At 40.5% G+C, this 18,700-nt stretch overlaps 1 protein-coding gene across 1 annotated transcript; it reads left to right on the forward strand.

Annotated features, from left to right (window-relative positions):
* Nucleotides 1-1,341: 1,341 nt before the first annotated feature.
* Nucleotides 1,342-18,008, forward strand: RUVBL1 (RuvB like AAA ATPase 1). Its single transcript, XM_066195502.1, has 11 exons — nucleotides 1,342-1,576; nucleotides 2,318-2,404; nucleotides 3,032-3,164; nucleotides 7,013-7,164; nucleotides 8,406-8,495; nucleotides 9,323-9,472; nucleotides 10,808-10,871; nucleotides 11,982-12,180; nucleotides 13,878-13,980; nucleotides 17,022-17,113; nucleotides 17,418-18,008. The coding sequence occupies exons 1-11, from the start codon at nucleotides 1,436-1,438 to the stop codon at nucleotides 17,575-17,577; spliced, it is 1,371 nt and encodes a 456-aa protein (XP_066051599.1). The 5' UTR covers nucleotides 1,342-1,435; the 3' UTR covers nucleotides 17,578-18,008.
* The last annotated feature ends 692 nt before the right edge of the window (nucleotides 18,009-18,700 follow it).

Raw genomic sequence — 18,700 nt, forward strand, 5'->3', positions numbered from 1 at the left:
AGCGCTGTCACAAGACTGCTTTTGCAATTCCCCTGGCAGTTCACAGGAAAGCCAAGTTGGCACCAGATCATCAGTCCTGCCCCATACCACAGTAATCCACTGGCTTTAAACATTGCAGATACAGCAATGGTTTTATAATCACAGAAAACTCTATATATCCACGGGAAGAGTCCCCTGTCTCTTTCGTGGGAGAGATCACAGTATCTACAAAGAGAACTCACTGGAACTGCAGGTTCCCGGATCCCATCTAAAATTTCAGTGTGAGTGATCTCCATATTACGTCTTTAAACCCCTCACAGAAAGTGCAGCAGAATTAGCAGTAAAGCACAGTTTGGAGCTGTAACAGCCTAGAAGCTCAGCATCACAGAGCTCACGAAACACGGATGTTTCTGTGGGGCCATGAAACGACCTGCCGAGAAGCTGAGTGTTTTTACCCATTTCAATTGCTCAAAGTTCATAAGGAATACGTGCTGTAGGTGCAGCACATGTCACAGCCTCAAATGCTTACAGGAAGGCTTTCAAGATGCAGAATGGAATTATTCTGCATTTTCACTGAACACTAAAAACTAGCGAGCAACACCGAGCACGTAAGAGACTACCCTTACTTTCCTTGGCAGGGGAGTTGGACTAGGTGGTCTCCAGCGGTCCCTTCCAACCTTAACGATTCTGTGAATTTTCGACAAAGTTTTAGATAACACCCTTGGAAAGCCTCAGCTTATTTTTGAGCTAAAGCCAGCCGAGGTTTTGATAAGGCTCTGGGTTCCTGGCGCACTGTCAGCGGCTGTGGGTGGGCAAGCGACAAGACACCGAGCCAGGGACACCCAGGACTGCCCCAGCCCCAGCAGCGGGGACAAACACTGCCTCCAGCGTCAAATCGGGTTGTAGGAAGAAAGAAAGTGCTCGTGGTGCTGCAGGGGCAAGAAACCTGCGAGCAAGAACGAGCTGGTTCGCCCCCCAGGAGGGCTCCGCTCGCCTCTCCTCAAACCGCCCCGGCCGATTCAGGTGATCGCAGAACCACTGGAGTTGGAAAAGACCTCCGAGATCACGGAGTCCAGCCCATGACGGGCCACCACCTTCTGAACCAGACCCTGACACCGAGAGCCACATCCAGTGTTTCCCTGAGCACCTCCAAGGACCCTGACTCCGCCACCTCCCTCCTTCCCGGCCCTACTCCTCCTCAGCGCCCGCGCCCACCCGGACCGTCCGCGCACGCCGCACGCGGAAACGGGCGGGAGGACCCTAAAACGCTGCGCTCCCGCGGCTGACGGGCAGGCCCCGCAGCCAATGGGCGCCCAGAGTCCCGTCGTGAGGGCCAATGACGGGGCGGGGGGTGGGGCGCGTCGGCGCGCGCTGGGAGCCCCGGTAACGCGCGGGCCGCGTGCGAGCAGCGCGGGGCGGCCGGGCCGGAGCCTCCCCTCCCCTGCCCTGCCCCGCCATGAAGATCGAGGAGGTGAAGAGCACCTCCAAGACCCAGCGCATCGCCGCCCACAGCCATGTCAAGGGGCTGGGGCTGGACGACAGCGGCGCCGCCAAGCCGGCGGGGGCCGGGCTCGTGGGGCAGGAGAACGCGCGGGAGGTGAGCGCGGGGCCGGGCCGGGGCGTCTGAAAAGTCCCCGGCAGCGAGTGAGGGTCGGGCCTGGGCCCCTTCGGGTCCCTGCTGCGGTGTGGGACGCGGTGGGGGCGGTCGGGGCTGTATTTGCTCTGCTCTTGCTTCGCGCTGCGACGGTGACGGTCTCCCGGGTGTCTGGCGTAGAAATTGGGGTGTTGTAGGCAGCGGGACCCACCGAAAGTCTACGGATTTGATGCAAATAGGGGTTGGAGCGTCCAGTGCATCTGTTTCAATGCGATGGCCGGATAAAACCATCATAGAATCATAGGTTGGTCTGGTTTGGAAGGGACCTTAAGGATCGTCTGTCGTTCCAGCCTCCTTGCCGTGGGCAGGGACACCTTTCCCTGGAGCAGGTTGTTCGGAGCCCCATCCAGCCTGGCCGTGAAAGGTCTGTAGAGGATCTGCGGCCCAGACAGCGAAGATTAATTTCTTGCTTCATTTTCAAACCTTTCTCTGTGCGTGGGACTGCGGGAGGGAAAAGGAGTCGGAGCTCACAGTCTGAGTTTGGTTGTCTTTGGTTTTTAATGTCTGTGATAGATTGATTATAGAAAGTACGTTTTTCTGATCTTGGCATTCTTTTTGTGTGCATGAAATTGAAATCTTTACTTTTTGTAAAATCTGGGTTTTTTTAGCGCTTTGAGTGATGTTGGAACAAAAGATGCTATAGCAATACTTCTGTTAACATTATAAATACTATTTAACTTATAGGCATGTGGGGTTATAGTGGAGCTAATCAAAAGCAAAAAAATGGCTGGCAGAGCAGTGCTCTTAGCAGGACCTCCTGGAACTGGCAAGGTACGATTTTTTTATTTTTTTACAAAATAAAGCCTTTCCAAATCTATTTTAGTTTGTTGTCAAAACTGTTTTAGGGTAGTAGTTATAAAATGTTTTCATATACCAGAATTTTTTTTCAGTCGATGTGTTGATGTAGTTTCCTACTTCATATTTTTATTTTTGCCATGTAATCGACACTGGCAGTACCCAGTGAGTGATGTGTTCAGCATCTTTAATGTGAAATCCCCTCTTGTAGGTTACTAAACACATAGGTAACAAGGGGCCTGAAGAAGTTTTAGAAATTACTTTTGTATTAAAAACTAGACTAGTTTTTCCTTGGTTTACTTCCCCCCCCCCCCCCATGCTATTTCAGGCTTTTTGCATCTGTATTAGCTGTCAAATTCAAATACCCAGTATAGTGTCTTAAAGGTTTTTTAAAAGTCTTTGGCTAAGGTCACCTGTGTTGGAGGAAGGTTGTTATATGTGAGAAATACACGTCAGACAGAACAGTCTTACCATTAAATTGATAGTTGATATAAAGAAGGTGATATCATGAGGAAAGTTAACTTTGTGCAAAAAGAATCCTTCCTTAATTCTCTTCAAAATTAATGTCTGGGTTTTGTATTTGGTTTTGTTTCCTTTTTAAAGACTGCTTTGGCTTTAGCTATTGCTCAGGAACTGGGCAGCAAAGTTCCCTTTTGTCCTATGGTTGGAAGTGAGGTGTATTCCACTGAGATCAAGAAAACAGAAGTTCTAATGGAAAACTTCCGACGTGCGATTGGTAAGTTTCAGGAAAAGAAGAATTAAGTGTTTGCATGATACTTACTTTGCTTTTTCCCAGGCATCTGTAAAGGAGGAAATTTTCAGTGGTCATGATATTCTCAGATTTTTGTGTGCTTATTTTCTTCAGTGCTGATCCTAGTCTAGTGAGTCTCTTTCATACTTAGTGGAACCAGATATTCTGTTTACAAACTGTAATTTAATTATTGTATTTTGGTTTATACTTCACCAAGTTCTTTCATCCTCCACATTCACCTCTCCATTTTGCCTGTGACTGAATAAAGCTGAAAGAAGAATTAATTTTTAGTTTCTTACATTAGCAGAAATACTTGTAGACAGAAAAATGTTCCTCCTGTTTTTTGTTTTTGTGATTTCACCCTACTGAATAGTCTTAATCAGGGGCTCCCAAATGGCAGCATTAGGCTGACTTACTGTCCAGCGAGCAGAGAGAAAGCTCCACGCCAACTAAACAAACATTTTAAGTTATTGTCTTTCTCAATTCTTTGGTGCATTTACAAGTTTGACATAAATTGGCCTAATTTCCAGCACGGCCTCTGTGATTATATAAAATCTCTTACACAACTGCTGCTGACAGTTGATAAATGCAAACAGAAGTGGCCCTTGTTTGTATGAGGATTGGCTAAAGTGAGCCCAGTTGATTTTACTGTGTTAATAGTAATTTTCCTGTGTCAGTACCAGGTTTCTCTTGGACTTCATCTGGCAGCAGCAGGGTGAAGAAGTCTCTCAGTTCTTCAGTGAAACAGAAGTATTCCATTGACTTTTTAAGAAAGCAACTTTCAGTAGTCTCTGGTCTTCTGGTTACCATGAAACTGGCAGGGCCTGGGGGAGGGAAGCCTCAGTAGTCTGCAAAATTTCCTTGAGGTGATGAAGTTCCCTGTCAGAGATGTAGAAACCTGAACCAAGAGAACAACATCCATGTTGTCAGTTCTAGAGGTAGCAGAGATTTAACAGCCAGCTACATTGTTAGTTTCCTGCATTCCCTGGATGTCAATGGAGAGACACTTCTGAACAGATATTAGTGTTAATGAAGGATGGAGCTTCTTTTATTTGTTTCTGTTGAATTCTATGTCACATTTTCATAACACAGCCTTTATGGAATATTTTTATGGGTGTAAAAAAAATTCTCTGAATTACTTTAAAGGACTGGTAACCATCATTTATTGTAGTGAAACACTTTCCTGTTGAGTTTTAATCTCCTGTAGGTTTTAGGTTCCCTGCTTGGTAAAAAAATATTTTACAAGGGTGCATTAAAAAAAAAATATATCCTGTGCAGTGTAGTTGGGTCTGGGTGCAAGGGAAGCATTAGCTCACATGTTCATCAGTACTTAAAGTATTCATTTATGTTTTACTGAATTTTGTTTTTATGTCTCCTTGGTAGCAGGTTCTGTGAACATCATCATTGCTTTTATCATGCATTTTGCTTTCAAGGGGTTTAGCCACATGAATTTTTCAAAATTTGCAGAGATGTTAACATCAAATTTTTTACTTAATGGTTGGGGTTTTTTTTCTTGGAAACTAGAGAACCTGACTGGTTTGGACCCATTACTTTATAAGAAAGTGGGAGTTACTCTGAGTTTACAGAACTTTTATTGTTGTGAGTCTTTTAATAACAGACTTGACATAGTCTCATGGCCAAGTAGTGTTTCGGATGCAGTAGAGAGGTTATAATATGTAAGAAACATGAAAGGACAGAGTGGGGAATGAGGACATGGAATTGTTGTATGGATTAAAAAAAATTTAACCTGGGAGAGATAAATCCAGTATAGAGCTCATTAGCTGCTGTTGAGGGTGATAATAGCAGCTAATGTTAAGAGCTCAGTTGCAGTAAAAATAACTGCTGCATTAGCCACTTCAGTGGTGTAACTGTTCCTTGTGTTGCCAAATAGTACCTACCAATGAGTCAAGCAAGCACTATTTAGCTCCATGGAGTGCTCTTGAGCCAAAGTAGCCCACACTTGCTGCCTTGGATTTGTGTCTGATTTGGAGGTAGATCTCTCTAAGAACCTTCTGAGAATGAAATTTGTAGTTTACACGTACATATGAATTTGAAATCAAAGGATGATCAGCAGCAAGTTCAAAGCATCAATTACTTTTGTTCAGATCATGTTCATCTGTAAATATTTTCTACAGACACATCTCTAACAGCACATTAGTCTGGATTAGAAGAAGGCTTCTGAAGCAAATCCCTGGGTTTGCCCTTGCTGACTTGGCTTTGACTTCTGTTGTGGAACAGAATGAGCACATGAACTGGATTCTTTCCAGATGAAACAGAACTGGAAGATTCATTGCATGCTTCAGCAGCATACAACTCATACCCCAAACACAAACAGGCTGCCACATTTAATAGCAGAGTAGAATTTGTGCTTCAAGTTTAAAAGCAAAGCAAAGAGAACAAGCAAACCTGGTCCAGTTTGTGACAATAGCAGTTTCAATGTGCAGATTCCCATATTGCTTCACACTCATTTTATATGAGCCAGTGTGATGCTGGCTTTATAACTCAGAAGTTCATTAATTTCTGTCTGGTGTTTTGGCATACCTGAAAAACATTTCAAAAATTACTGAAATTAACTTTGTACACAACTTACATCATCTTCAGTAAGAGAAAGCAAACTTTTCTTACCAAGAGTTTGTAATGTTATCCACAGTTAGGCTGTTTCTTGCATTTCAGGTCCTGGTCTGAATTTGGGCCCAGTAGAGGGAGACAGACTCATATAGTTCTTTAGAGCCCCTATCAGCAGCTCAAAATTACTGGTGAAGTATCTGATCTCTTTCAAAGCAAAATGAAAAGTTACAGAACAAGGAAAGGTTTATAAAGTCACAATACCCTCAGACTGGGCAGGATGACTTCCTTATATCTTGTTACAGGCCATTCATTATTTTTGGTGTGGCATGTGTGTCTCATAACATACTTCATGGAGTTGCTTCAGATGTGGATTCTTTGAACTTCTGTGTAGTTAGAATGTACATAATTGTAGTGGTGGTGGTGATGATAGTAGGTTTGCTTTGAAACAGTCTGCTCGTAAATATCTTCAGCTCTAAATTATTTATCGATTTAAAATAAACTAGTTAATTACAGTAGTTGTGGGTAGAACAGAAGATAGCCAGATATTCTGATGATTGCTTGGCTGTCTGAAAAACAACAAATTGAAGATGTAATTTTCAGCTATTTTGAAATAGTTTTAAATTTCCATTGTCACAATTTCTGCTAAACTTCATCTAGCTCACCTTTCGCTATTAATTTGAAAAATATTTTAAATTATACATTAACCTTTTGGTAATTTTATCAGTTTCTGGCACAATACCTGTTAATCAATTTATGTTATATTTTAAACTCAGTTGCTGAAGTGTAGAGTTTTTAATTAAGTTGCTTTTTTTTCCTCCTATCTTTTTGTTAACTTTACGGGGCTTTTTTCATGATCCAAAAATTGTGTAAAACTCACTGTCATATTAATGTCACCGGTTTCAGAAGATGATCTGTGTTTCTGGCTTTAGCACAGGGGAACAAATCAAGCAAATTTCCTCTTTGTGGGAGGGAAAAGAGACAAAGGATCCTAACATTTACTTCAAAAACTAATAATAATGAATAGAAGAAAGTAATTTTTAAATTTTAATAAATTTCTTAGCAGGTCAGAACTTGGGCTGAGCTTTCATTCTGATGCACAGGATGAATATTCTCACTTAATATTGAAGAAGAGAACAATAATTCATCTTTCTGCCTTTAAAACACTACCATGAAATGTAACGCACCCTAACAATGTGTTACATTTCTGCAGTAAAGCAGCAGACTCCTACGTGTATACTGAAACAATTTTAAACAATTTCTTTCAGGGTTGAGGATTAAAGAGACCAAGGAAGTTTATGAAGGAGAAGTCACAGAACTAACTCCCTGTGAAACTGAGAATCCTATGGGGGGATATGGCAAAACCATCAGCCACGTAATTATAGGACTCAAAACTGCAAAGGGAACCAAACAGTTGAAGGTATGTGTGGTAGTCTCAGAGATTTCTTAAAATACTTTGGGTTTGCAGCTTCTGTTTTCAGCACTTCTTACTTCCATTTCAAGCTCTCGATCGCCATCTCTGTCAAGTGGTGCTGCCAGAAGGCTGCTTTCTTTGACTAGACAACTTTATCCTGTTAATCTGCTTTATGCAGAATATTTAGATATTGATCTTGTGTCCTACTAATTGAAATAGGAGATAAACCCATCATCACTTGGTTAGCAGCTGCTGTTATTTCTCTGTTTGGCAGCACACACCTGTATGTCTTTAATGAGTTAAAAGTGAGTTTTAGTAGGAAGAGATCCTGCTGCAGTTTTGTAGATCACAGGTACCACAAAAAATGGGCTGACTTGGCTTTTGAACTTTTTTCTGTCTCAGTCTGTGATACACTCTGACCCTGGGTATAAATTAGTGTTCATGGTAATAAACAAGAAAGGCCTTGTTTGGTTGTTTTCTTGATTGTCAGGAACCAAATTTTTGAGGATGGCTTGGGAAATATTGCCTGTTTAAATATAAATTGTTCTTTCTGTCATCTTTTCTACATGGAGTGTCATGCACTAGTGAATATTTGATAGAGAACTGGAAATTGAGCTGGTGTGTTGCCAGCTCAGGCCCACTTTCCTTTTGTTTTCTTGTCTCCATTCAATTTCCCTGTCAGACTTTGAGAGAACTGAAAGCTGTCTCTGTTGTTAAGTATCATCTTTCATTTGTTCACTCTGAAAACAAGGAAATGAAGAGCAAAAGTGAATAAACATGTATCAAGAGAAACAAAGGCATCTAATATATTCCACAGCCACTCTCCCACACAGAGCTCCACAGAGGATAAGGACTCAAGAAATCAAGGAACATAATTCAATGCTATAGCCAGATTTTTTTATAAAAGTTTCCCTAGCAAGCTAGAGAACTACCCTTTCTTAGGTGTAAATACATCGTCACATCACTCAGAGGTACGTTTTGTAGTGGTACCATTATGTTTCTGGCACTGTCACTTCCTTTTGGATAGCAGATTTTTTTGTAAAACAGTAAGTTCTGTGCATCATCCAGATTTATTCGCTATCCCTACTCCAAATATTACAGCTTTATAAAATCCTAGGGGTATTGTCAGGGCGAGTTGCAGTTTAATTTCATCTGATGGGAGTCAGCTTCAAACTGAATTTCTTTACCTTGATTACCATAACAATATGGAGCTGTTTAGATCAACTGTGCTGTTTGCTTGTCTCCAGCTGGACCCGAGCATTTTTGAAAGCTTGCAGAAGGAGCGAGTGGAAACTGGTGACGTTATTTATATTGAAGCAAACAGTGGAGCTGTCAAGGTAAAAGAAAAGTTCTGTACTTTTATGCAAGTGTATGTTTTTTGCAGACCTTTCTCTGACTTTTTCAGTAGGCTCTCTGATTTATTAACCTTAACTGACATGATATGGTTACATGGAAATTTTAAAAAGAGCCCAGTGCTTTCCTTATCTGGAGAGAAAAGTCTTTTGCACCCAAAGAAAGTGGTGGTCTGGTTCACAATTAAGGTCATCTGGCAAGGAAGCTATCACTGATGCTGTCTGGATGAGTTTTCTTTTCTGTAAGATCAAGGCATCTCTTAAGGGAAGAGGGGAAGAACCAAACAACTTTAGTCATTTTCAGGCTGACATGTGCAGCGTATTTAATCTTCCTTTTATCGCTCTGGTATTTTCTCCACAAGATATATACATGTAGAAGGGAATACTGCATTAGTTAGCATTCTTTTCATATCTGATTTAGAAAGTAGTGTGTAGTGATACTTGCTGTTTAATGGATGAGCATAATATTTTCTATCATATAATAAATCACCCACCTACAGAGTAGGTTCTCCCAATCTCTGGTTAATCTGCTGGATTTGTCCTTTAGCAAGAATTGTGTATGGTAAAAGAAGGGGAGAGGAATGGAATATTCTTGCCACTGAAAAATATCAGGTGTTTTTCAACAGAGTTTTTGAGCTTTGATCAGTAGATAGGGTATACCTGTTGCTAAGCAGGGAGTGGCATGTCTGAATTGTCACCTGAAGCTTGTCAGAACTGGAATTGTGAACTAACCCTGTTACCAAATTCATGTCATTCAAGGTTTTGGCACTGAAATAAATGATGTACGTGGCTTTGTCTTTGCTGTTCCTCAGAGGCAGGGCAGGTGTGATATCTATGCTACAGAATTTGACCTTGAAGCTGAAGAGTATGTTCCCTTGCCAAAAGGTGATGTGCACAAGAAAAAGGAAATTATTCAAGATGTCACCCTGCATGATTTGGATGTGGCCAATGCTCGACCTCAGGTATCTGACTTCACAGATGAAATCTTTACAGAAAAATTATGTGATGTTACCGGAATAATTGAGATGTAGGAAGTTGAGCTAACTCACTCACCCTCAAAGATTACACTGTAGGAAAAATAGAAGGTGTTACACCTTGAAGGACAGTCTAGCTCTCTCCTCAGGAAGGTCATGCTGCAGCTGGTTATGCCTCAGGGCCCTGCCATGGAGGTTAAAGAGGCAGTTGCTTCCTTATGATTCATGCACCTGGTCTTGGAGTACTGGTCAGCATAACACTCCTAGCACTACAGAGAGTGGTCTGGGAGTTGTAAAACAGCTTCCACAGAGGGATCCACTGCTTTCACAGTTAATGCATAATCTAGACCCTGCTCTCCTTCTCTCCACCACTGTGCCCCATCACTTGCAGATAAAGAGCATTGTAGGCTGTTGCCTCTGACCAGAAAAAGAGATTATTGCTTTCTCTCCAGAAGAAGAGCTGCTTACAGGTGTGAGGTAGCAGCAGCCAGACCTGCGTCATTTCATTTACTAGAAGTTCTGAGTGCAGTTTAATATATTCTGATCTATGTTTATGGTTTCATAACCATGAAATGGAAACTGCAAGGACTGTGATAAAAGGTGTCTTAAGTATTTTTGACTGCTGTGGATTCTGTTGATGTTCTTGCTTATTTCAAAAGTGTTTCCTAGCCACTTGTTAAACTTGTTTGTGAATTTCAGTAGAGCTCTGCATGTATTACAGCAAAAAAACCCAGAAAATAGAAGAATTACTCCTTGCTGTGTCTTAACATAAATCCACTCTTGAGGGAATTCTTTCTGTGTCAAAAAAATGGAAGTCATTAACAGGTTTACAGGCTGGAATCCCTACAGTAAAACAATACCACTCTTTAACTTACTCAATTTCAAAATAAAGCTCCTTATTTACAAAAAATCATTTATTTGATAAAAATCATGGTACTTAAAAGTCATAAAATTTAGAATAATTCTTCCTTTATTGACAGGCTGAACACCTACTGTGCATGCAGGCAGTCCAAGTCTCTGTGTTCCATGACAATTTCATTCCTTAAGAGTTCCTCTGTTACAGTTTTTTCAAGGGAGGATCTCTCATTTTGATTTTTTATGCTCTCCAAATGAGCAAGGATGAAGGGATAGCTTGGTGATTATGTTCAGAATACTCCTGTGGTGAGGTGACCTAAACTTTGACAGATTATCAAAGACTGCTGATATAAAGTATCAGGTTAACTGTAAGAAACAAGTTCTTTAACCAATTCCTGATCTATAAAATTCCTAAGGTGTGTGCTTACTACATGACCTCAAAGCTGATCTGTCACTTTCTTTTCCTAGGGAGGACAAGACATCCTTTCTATGATGGGACAGTTGATGAAACCTAAGAAAACTGAAATTACCGGTGCGAAACCTGTCTGGTATTTGGAGATGATATAATCCATGTGTTTTCTAATTAGAAAAGGATTTAAAATAGAGTTACTATATTTAAATGAACACCTACATAATACATATTCATAAGTACTCAGATTTCAAAAAGCAGTGATACAGTTGCTAGAATTGCAATGGCTGGAGACCTTAACAAGTTACTGGTTCATGCATGTAGTGGTAAAATGTATTCAGTGCTCTGCACCCATCTTCCTGGGGAGAGGTCAGAATGCCAGTGCCCATCCCACAACATTCCTGCCACAATGTGAGGTTCAGGCTTTCAACAAGGAGCCCAACTGAACAGCAGTAATACACAAATTCTAAAAACTGTTGTAGCAATCATACTGAATTGTGGTGGAGAAGAAAAACGGCACCTCTGTAACAGCTGTCTAAGGACCTGATGTTTCACATGCACTGCTGCTCTTCCTGCCTACAGGTCTTTGGAGAAAGCAGTGTCTAAAGACAGATCTACTCTCCTTTTTGTTTTGTAAGAAATGATACTTCACTAAGTTGCTATCTAAATTTAAATCCAAATCTGTTTCAATACCTAACTGAATGGTCATCTTTTGAGGTACTTTGTCTGTCTCAGGGATTGCTTTGCTTATTCTAATATCAGATATGTTGATGTAACATCTGGCATGTCTTTGAGAGCAGTAGGTTCACAGAAACTTATATAGCCTTTTTTTCCCCCCTTTTTTTTTGGTTAAACACAACTTCTTTGCTGAAATAGAGTAGCAAGATTTCATTCTTTCAGTGATGTTCTTTTCAGCCATGCTTGGAAACTTCAGTAAGTTTCATGTTTAAAGTGAGGTTTGGCTTGACTTCTCCACCCCCTTCCAAACCCTACAAACCTACAACAATCAGTTTTTCACATGTGTGAGTATTTCAGTTAGAAATACTTCGTTACACAGGTATCTCCCCAACACTGTATGAAATGTCACAAAATTTTAGTGTGTCGGATATTTTCCTTGTGACAGTAAGATATCTAACCATGGAAAAGTTCAAGGAGAATTTTCCTTGCTTCAAACTTTACTCTCTGACTTATAGTTCACTAGCAGAACAACCAGCAGTTTCTTTTTGTTCTCAGATAAACTTCGAGGAGAGATAAATAAGGTGGTGAACAAATACATTGATCAAGGCATTGCAGAGCTAGTGCCAGGTGTGCTCTTTGTGGATGAGGTTCACATGCTGGATATTGAGTGTTTCACGTACCTGCACCGAGCACTGGAATCTTCTATTTCCCCCATTGTCATCTTTGCTTCCAACCGAGGAAACTGCATTATCAGGTATGGTGTCTAAATTTGAATTTTCCTGTTTGCATTGGTCCCTAAACCTTGGAATTACCTGTGTCAGTAGAGTTACAATCTTCAAAGGCTTTTTTTTCACTGATACCTGTGATAGTCCTCTGCATGAGTTGCAAGCTGCACTGGTATTCAGGGACTGCTCATGAGCTTTACAATAGGACAAGAGTTCCTCCTTTCCCCTAACACATCTCTCTCCTGCTCTAACCGTTTCTGAATTGTTTCACTTCCTGGGTGGTATATGACAGTTACCATTCTCATTGTATGCCTCAGTACATCTGTTGCCTGCACATTAGGGACATCAAAAGCACCAGAGCAACAAACCTCTAGTATTATTGTTTCCTGCTTCTGGTTTATTTTGCTGTTTGCTATCCCAATTCCATCAGATTTCAGCTTCTTGTTCTTACTGGTAAAGTGTCACAGTTCAGCCCTCTCCCTTTTCCTGCTGTTGGTCTGGCTTTTTGTGATTCTTCAGTCTTGCCAACCAACTTGTTTTTCATCTCCACTTCGCTTTGTGCCTTCACTTTGGTATTTTGGACCCACAAAATGCATTCTTTACACGTTCAGTAAATGTGCTCTCCTGTTCAGAGTTTTCTGTAAGTTCTACTAGTTTGTGGTCTAGGTCTAATTATGTCTAAACAAGCTGTCATTAGCAATGATTGCTGCTCTTTGAATTGATTTAATTCAACTGTATAACTAACTTCTACTTTCCCTCATACTGGCTCATTTGGTATTAATCTTTCTCTATTTGCATTGCTTAGAAGTGAGAACAATAAGCCCTTCAAAAATGTTTAAGATGGACATTACTGCACTTTTCTTTGCAAAGATATAAAGAGGCGCTCTTGTAGAAGTAAAGGAAGGAGAGATGGGTTCACTGCAGATCTTGTTATGAAAAAGCTGTGATTTAAGAAAGGAATTTTTCCTTACAGTAGTGGCATCTAGTATTGGAGAACCATGGCCAGAGCTGCAGTACCTAAATACTAGCACTGAATTTAAAAGTGTAGTTCTTTGCAGCACTTCACTGTTTTTACTGAAGTCTGTAATTCTCATAAATTAAATCTGGGTATCTTTTGACTTCACAGCAAATTATAGTGGTCTTGGGAAACCTGGAGTACATGTGTCTGCAGGCTTTGCTGTTAGGTGTTGTATGTCAAACAAATGAAATGGTTGGGGATCTAGGTCCTGCCCTGTCCTTCATACAGAGACCTAAACTTCTCCATTTGCTGGATTGCAAGCATGGGATATAAACCACTGAAGTATTCACTGGAGGGACTGGGAAGAGAATGGCTTGCTCAGCAACAGGGGATCTTCTCCAAATGGATGATAGTATATATAATTTCTGCTGACACTACTAAACAACTTAGTAAGAATGATTTGTTCCCTTGCTGGAGGATACCTTGGGACATTAGACAAGGCTGTATTGGGAGATACAATGCAGGAGAGCACCTCTCACTGTTTTTGAGAGGCAAGTTTAAAAGCTCCAGCAATAGTGTTTGTTTCCCTGGGGCTGTCTAGAATGAACCTTAGAGCAGAATGTTTCCTGTCTCTGACCCAGGGGATATATGCCTCTGTGGACACACAACAGTTGTAACTAGTGTTGTCACTTCCTACTGATTTTAACCAAATCAATGTACTGAACTCATAGTAGTGTCTGATTTCTTTCTGTTTGGTTTCTCCTCTAGAGGCACAGAGGATATCGTGTCTCCTCATGGAATACCATTGGACCTGCTTGATCGAGTCATGATTATCCGAACCATGCTCTATACACCCCAAGAAATGAAGCAGGTATGCACAGGATTTTAAGGAACTTGTAACAAGTCCCCAAAGTTGTGCACAGCTTCTGCCTGTTCTGTTACTGTAGAGCTGTTTGTCTCTGTGGTTACCAGGGCTTGTGCCAGAAAGCTTCCTGCTTGTTTTAGAAGCCTGCTTCTCTAGGAGTCAATACAGTGAGCTAGTTAAAACTGTGCATACAACTTCGCTGACTCCCAGCCACTGAGGAGTTCCTAAGCACATGGGTAGCTGAAAGTGGCATCTCACTTGCAGGAAGGCATAAAGTATTAGCTGAAGCAGTATCTTGCACAGATGTGCTTCCCATAGTTTGCAGACTTCAGCAGGTAGTGCTTTTTCAGTTGGTGTAAGATGAAGTGTCACATCATGGGATCTTTAGTCCCAGACCTCAGGCTTTTCCCTCACATGAGACATGAGAGGGATTGGAGAATACAACCTCATGTGCTGCATTTTTGCCTTTATGCCCTGTACTGTAGCCTACTGGGGCTGACTCCTGAAACCGGGAGAATTTTCATGCTCCTAGTCAAGTTTGGAAATGTAAGCACGGGAAGTGTTGTAGAGAGATCCTTCCAAATGCCTGGAAGTTTTCCTGTGGGGCCATCACAATGTATTGTGTATTGATTATAATGCTTGGTGCCATTATGATGCATTGTGTCAAAGATCGCTCCTCATTAGCGTCTCAATGCTGGGAAGTGACACAATGCAGAAGACATTAGGGTTTACCATGTCAATTCTTTGTATTATTTAAGAGATAGTGTCAATGAAGGAGACCATTGTCACCAGATAATGGTCTCCTGCTGCTGGATAAGTGCCAAGGTGATGTGGAGACATTTATCGAATGTAAACATAGAGGCAAAGCTTCATTTCACTTGGTCTGAGGAGCTTTTCAGTGATGCTGTCCTGAGCTGTTCTCAGGATGACTTTTTTTTTTTTGACACTTTGAAGCATTGAACTTTTTCAACACTTTGTAGATTGAAGTAGAAGCAGTCCAATGATTTAATAATACAATGAGGTTTAGCCTCTATACAAAACAAATTTTCATGTGTGACTTTTACTCAACCTGGGGGTGTTAAAGACTGACTGGGTTTTCCTGTAAAGTGAATTCTGTGTAGTTAGTGCTGTATTACCATGCAGGTAAGACACTTTCTGAATGCTGATGTTCAGAAGAGCTGGGTAAGTGCTGTGACTTCCACCATCCCCAGGGCTGAAGGAAAGGAAGTGTTCACAGTAGCACTTCCTACAGCTAAAAACAGTCCAGACATTCAGCCCCCTAAATCATGTTCCCATAGTCAGATAATTTCATCTTCCCTTAAGTTTTAAGGCTTTTGAATAGCAACTTCTCATGGGAAAAGAGGAGGAGCAACTACACTTTGGCTTCTAACTAAGTACAGTTGTGATGGGGAAAAAACAAGGCATACATAAGTTAGTTCTCTATTTTTGGTCTCATTTGTCTTTCATGTTAGGAAGAAGTTTCTGCTGGTGATTGTTTTCGTGTGAGACTCTTCACCTTCACAATTGATTCTTTTATCGGCACAGAATCTGGTCATATATCAATTTAAAGTTTGTTCATAACAAGTTCAAAGCCTTGTTTTATGAGCATGTTGATAAAACAGAAATCCCATTGTGAAGTGCTGCTCTGAGACAAGACACACAGTAACCTTAGTGCAACCAGAATAGGGAAAAATTTCACTTTTATGCTTCTTCTAGTCAGGGGTTGTTGTAATCAAACTTTTTTGCATATGTGCCTCCTGTTGGATATTAGAGGTTATAACTGAGATGTTTTGTTCCTAATGTATTTCACCTGATAAACATTTGTTTTCCTGTTCCATAGTAGGAAATTACAAATGCATATGTAAGCAAGTGGTGGATTAATGGCTTGAGCCTTAGCCCTTCAGTAAGGTTCTACTCAGTTGCTAGATAAAAAGTTATTTTAAAAAACATTGTTAAAGGTGTGGCATTCGATACATTGTTTGTAGCAGAGGAAGAACAAAGTGGCAGTGTTTGAATGAAGGGAAGGGGATGTCTAGGTGGTCTGCAGGTAAAACATCTTCAGCCTGAAGTTGCAATTGTCAGCAGCATTGCTAATATTCGGTGCACATGTCTTAGCACCAACTTTCTGCCATTTCAAGCCTCTCGCTTACTCTGCTCCCTACCCTGGCTCCCTGAGCGCATTTTTATGGCTTTAATTTAAACGAGTGCTTCTTGATATCTTGTTTACAAAGCTGCCAAAGTGAAAAATACCTGTATTATATGAGGCTTGCAGTTCCGGAGTTATCTCTGCACTACAACACAACATCATTATCCAGTCTGCCCCTTATCACTCAGCTGGTAATACAGACTACTGAGGGACTTGTTCCAATTTTGTTACAGCTTTATATGCTCAGGCTTATTGGTGGTATCTTCCTCTCCAACTTTGTAAAGATCTTCAAACTGGTACAAGCCTGAGACTGTTCTCGAAAGATTAGATTCTTCTAGTGATTTTTTTTTTCTTCTTGAAGGAATAGGTGAATCATAGAAAGTAACTTTTTGATTTATTTTACTATCTTCTTGTCAGTTGAATAAAAAGTGTGTTGTGAGCCGCTAAGGAAAGGGTGTAACTTTCTGTAGGGCTTTTTGGAGGGCTCTGTTCTACAGCATCAGTGATAAACTGAGAATTCAGTAACTGCTGTGGCTATCCAGAAGCCCTCAGCTGCCACTAACTTCTAACATATTTTCTATTTTCTTGTATAAGTTCTCATATTCTGCTCTTTATTAGTGGTAGGCTTTGCTAACCATGCAGAGTTACCCTGAAGGATTAGCAGTCTAGATGTGTTACTTCACCTTCCTTTTGTGATAATAGTTTTTTTTAAATATTATATTTGCCTGTTCAAAGACTTAGAATTCTACAAATTCTGGTTTAGTGATGAGTTACACCAGGGTAGCTCTCCACACCATCTTGTTTTGTAGCATGTCTCATTTCTAAGCTGACAATTTACAAATACGTAATTAAGCATGTTAATTGTTTGGGCACATACCTCACTGCTTACTCTTCCCAACAGATCACAAAACTTCGTGCTCAGACAGAAGGGATTAATATCAGTGAAGAAGCTCTAAACCACTTAGGGGAAATTGGTACCAAGACAACCCTAAGGTAAGTTCGGCACAGTTCTCTATTCAGCATGACTGGGTCTAAAGCCACTCGCTGTAGGCTAACTCACTGTTGGAAGCGAGACAAACCTCTCCTTTACAATGACATGGTCTGTTAACAGTCATTAAAAATAGAATGATAGTGCTCCTCTTTTCTTCTTTAAAGAATGTATGTGCTGGAGTGCTTGCTGACTTTTTCATACTGCTGGTAGAGCTGTGTTTCCTAGCAAATGTCCCACCTCCGTGTATCATCAGTTCCCTGGGATGCACTGAATTGTAATTACTCATCTGCCTCTCTTTGATCACAGGTATGCTGTGCAGTTGCTGACCCCAGCTAACCTGCTTGCCAAGATTAATGGGAAAGACAGCATTGAGAAAGAGCATATTGAAGAAATAAATGAACTTTTCTATGATGCTAAATCTTCAGCAAAAATCTTGGCTGATCAACAGGAAAAGTACATGAAATGAAAAGCTTATCATGTTAGATGCTTTGAAGTAGCTTTAACCCTTAGCCAGGGCTGGCTTAATTATTGAATGAGAAATGTTAATGGTTTGTCTCTTTTGGGACTGAAGAATATTTAAATGTTGGACTGCTTTGTCAGGCCAGAATTAACTGTCGAGTGTTCCTATTTCATTATCAACAATAAGATGCTCTGTGGTGTGTGTGTGTAACATCTTAGTCTCCCTTTTATCAGTATATGTGAAAGTGGTAGCTCTTGACCCATCACTTTTGTCTTTAGATTTCATTACAGAAGAGCTCCAACTGAAGTTGATGCTTAAGAATAGTCTATTTTCTTTATGAATCCTGTTTTAAAATAGTTTCCTTTTACAGATGAGAACTTTTTGGTTTTGAATTGAAGTTTGTCTGAAGTGCTTTATAATAAAACATGTCAAGAATATTAGAAGTGTGTGTGTGTTCACTCCAACCTAAGAAACAGTCAAAATAAATTGGAATTAACAAAGCCAAGTATGAGTGAAATGGATTTGCATCACAAAAATAGATTGCAGCAAAGATAGATTGGGACCTAAAAGTGTTTTATTTGTAGAGTTTGGGGTTTATTTTCTGAAGACTTCCTTGGAGAATGCAGAAATACATAATAGCCCAATTTAAAGCCTTCCCCCCAGAGTAAATTAAATTTTCTTTGAGTTTTCCTAAAGCAGAAAAAATTGTTTTCCATCATTATTAGCTATTTTTTGCACTTTCTTTACTTTCTTGATCACTCAGAATCAGGAAAATTTTTCAAACTTAGACTGAAATCCCACTCTGCACAGACTTTGGATGAACTTCACCTTAGTCTCATGTTCACAGTGTGCTTCCTTGTTTTGTGAAGCATGGATACCTGCTTACTTCACAGCACTTCGAGGTTAAATGATTAACAATTTCGATTCTTGTAACACTGAAATACAAATCTCTGTAACCAGAAATGGATGTATTGGAGAAATGGATGTATTGGAGAAAAAATGTAGAGGCCTTATCAAGTGACTAACTTCACATTCTTTATTAGAACCTTTAGGGATTTAAAACTATGTACACAAATAAGCATTTCTTGGCGTAGGGTGGGAATAAGTAACTTATCAAGGAGGCCAGTTT

The sequence above is a fragment of the Chamaea fasciata genome, unplaced genomic scaffold (assembly GCF_029207755.1).
Source record: "Chamaea fasciata isolate MVZ Bird 193981 ecotype frontalis unplaced genomic scaffold, bChaFas1.0.hap1 SCAF_13, whole genome shotgun sequence".
NCBI classification, from domain to species: Eukaryota; Metazoa; Chordata; class Aves; order Passeriformes; family Sylviidae; genus Chamaea; species Chamaea fasciata.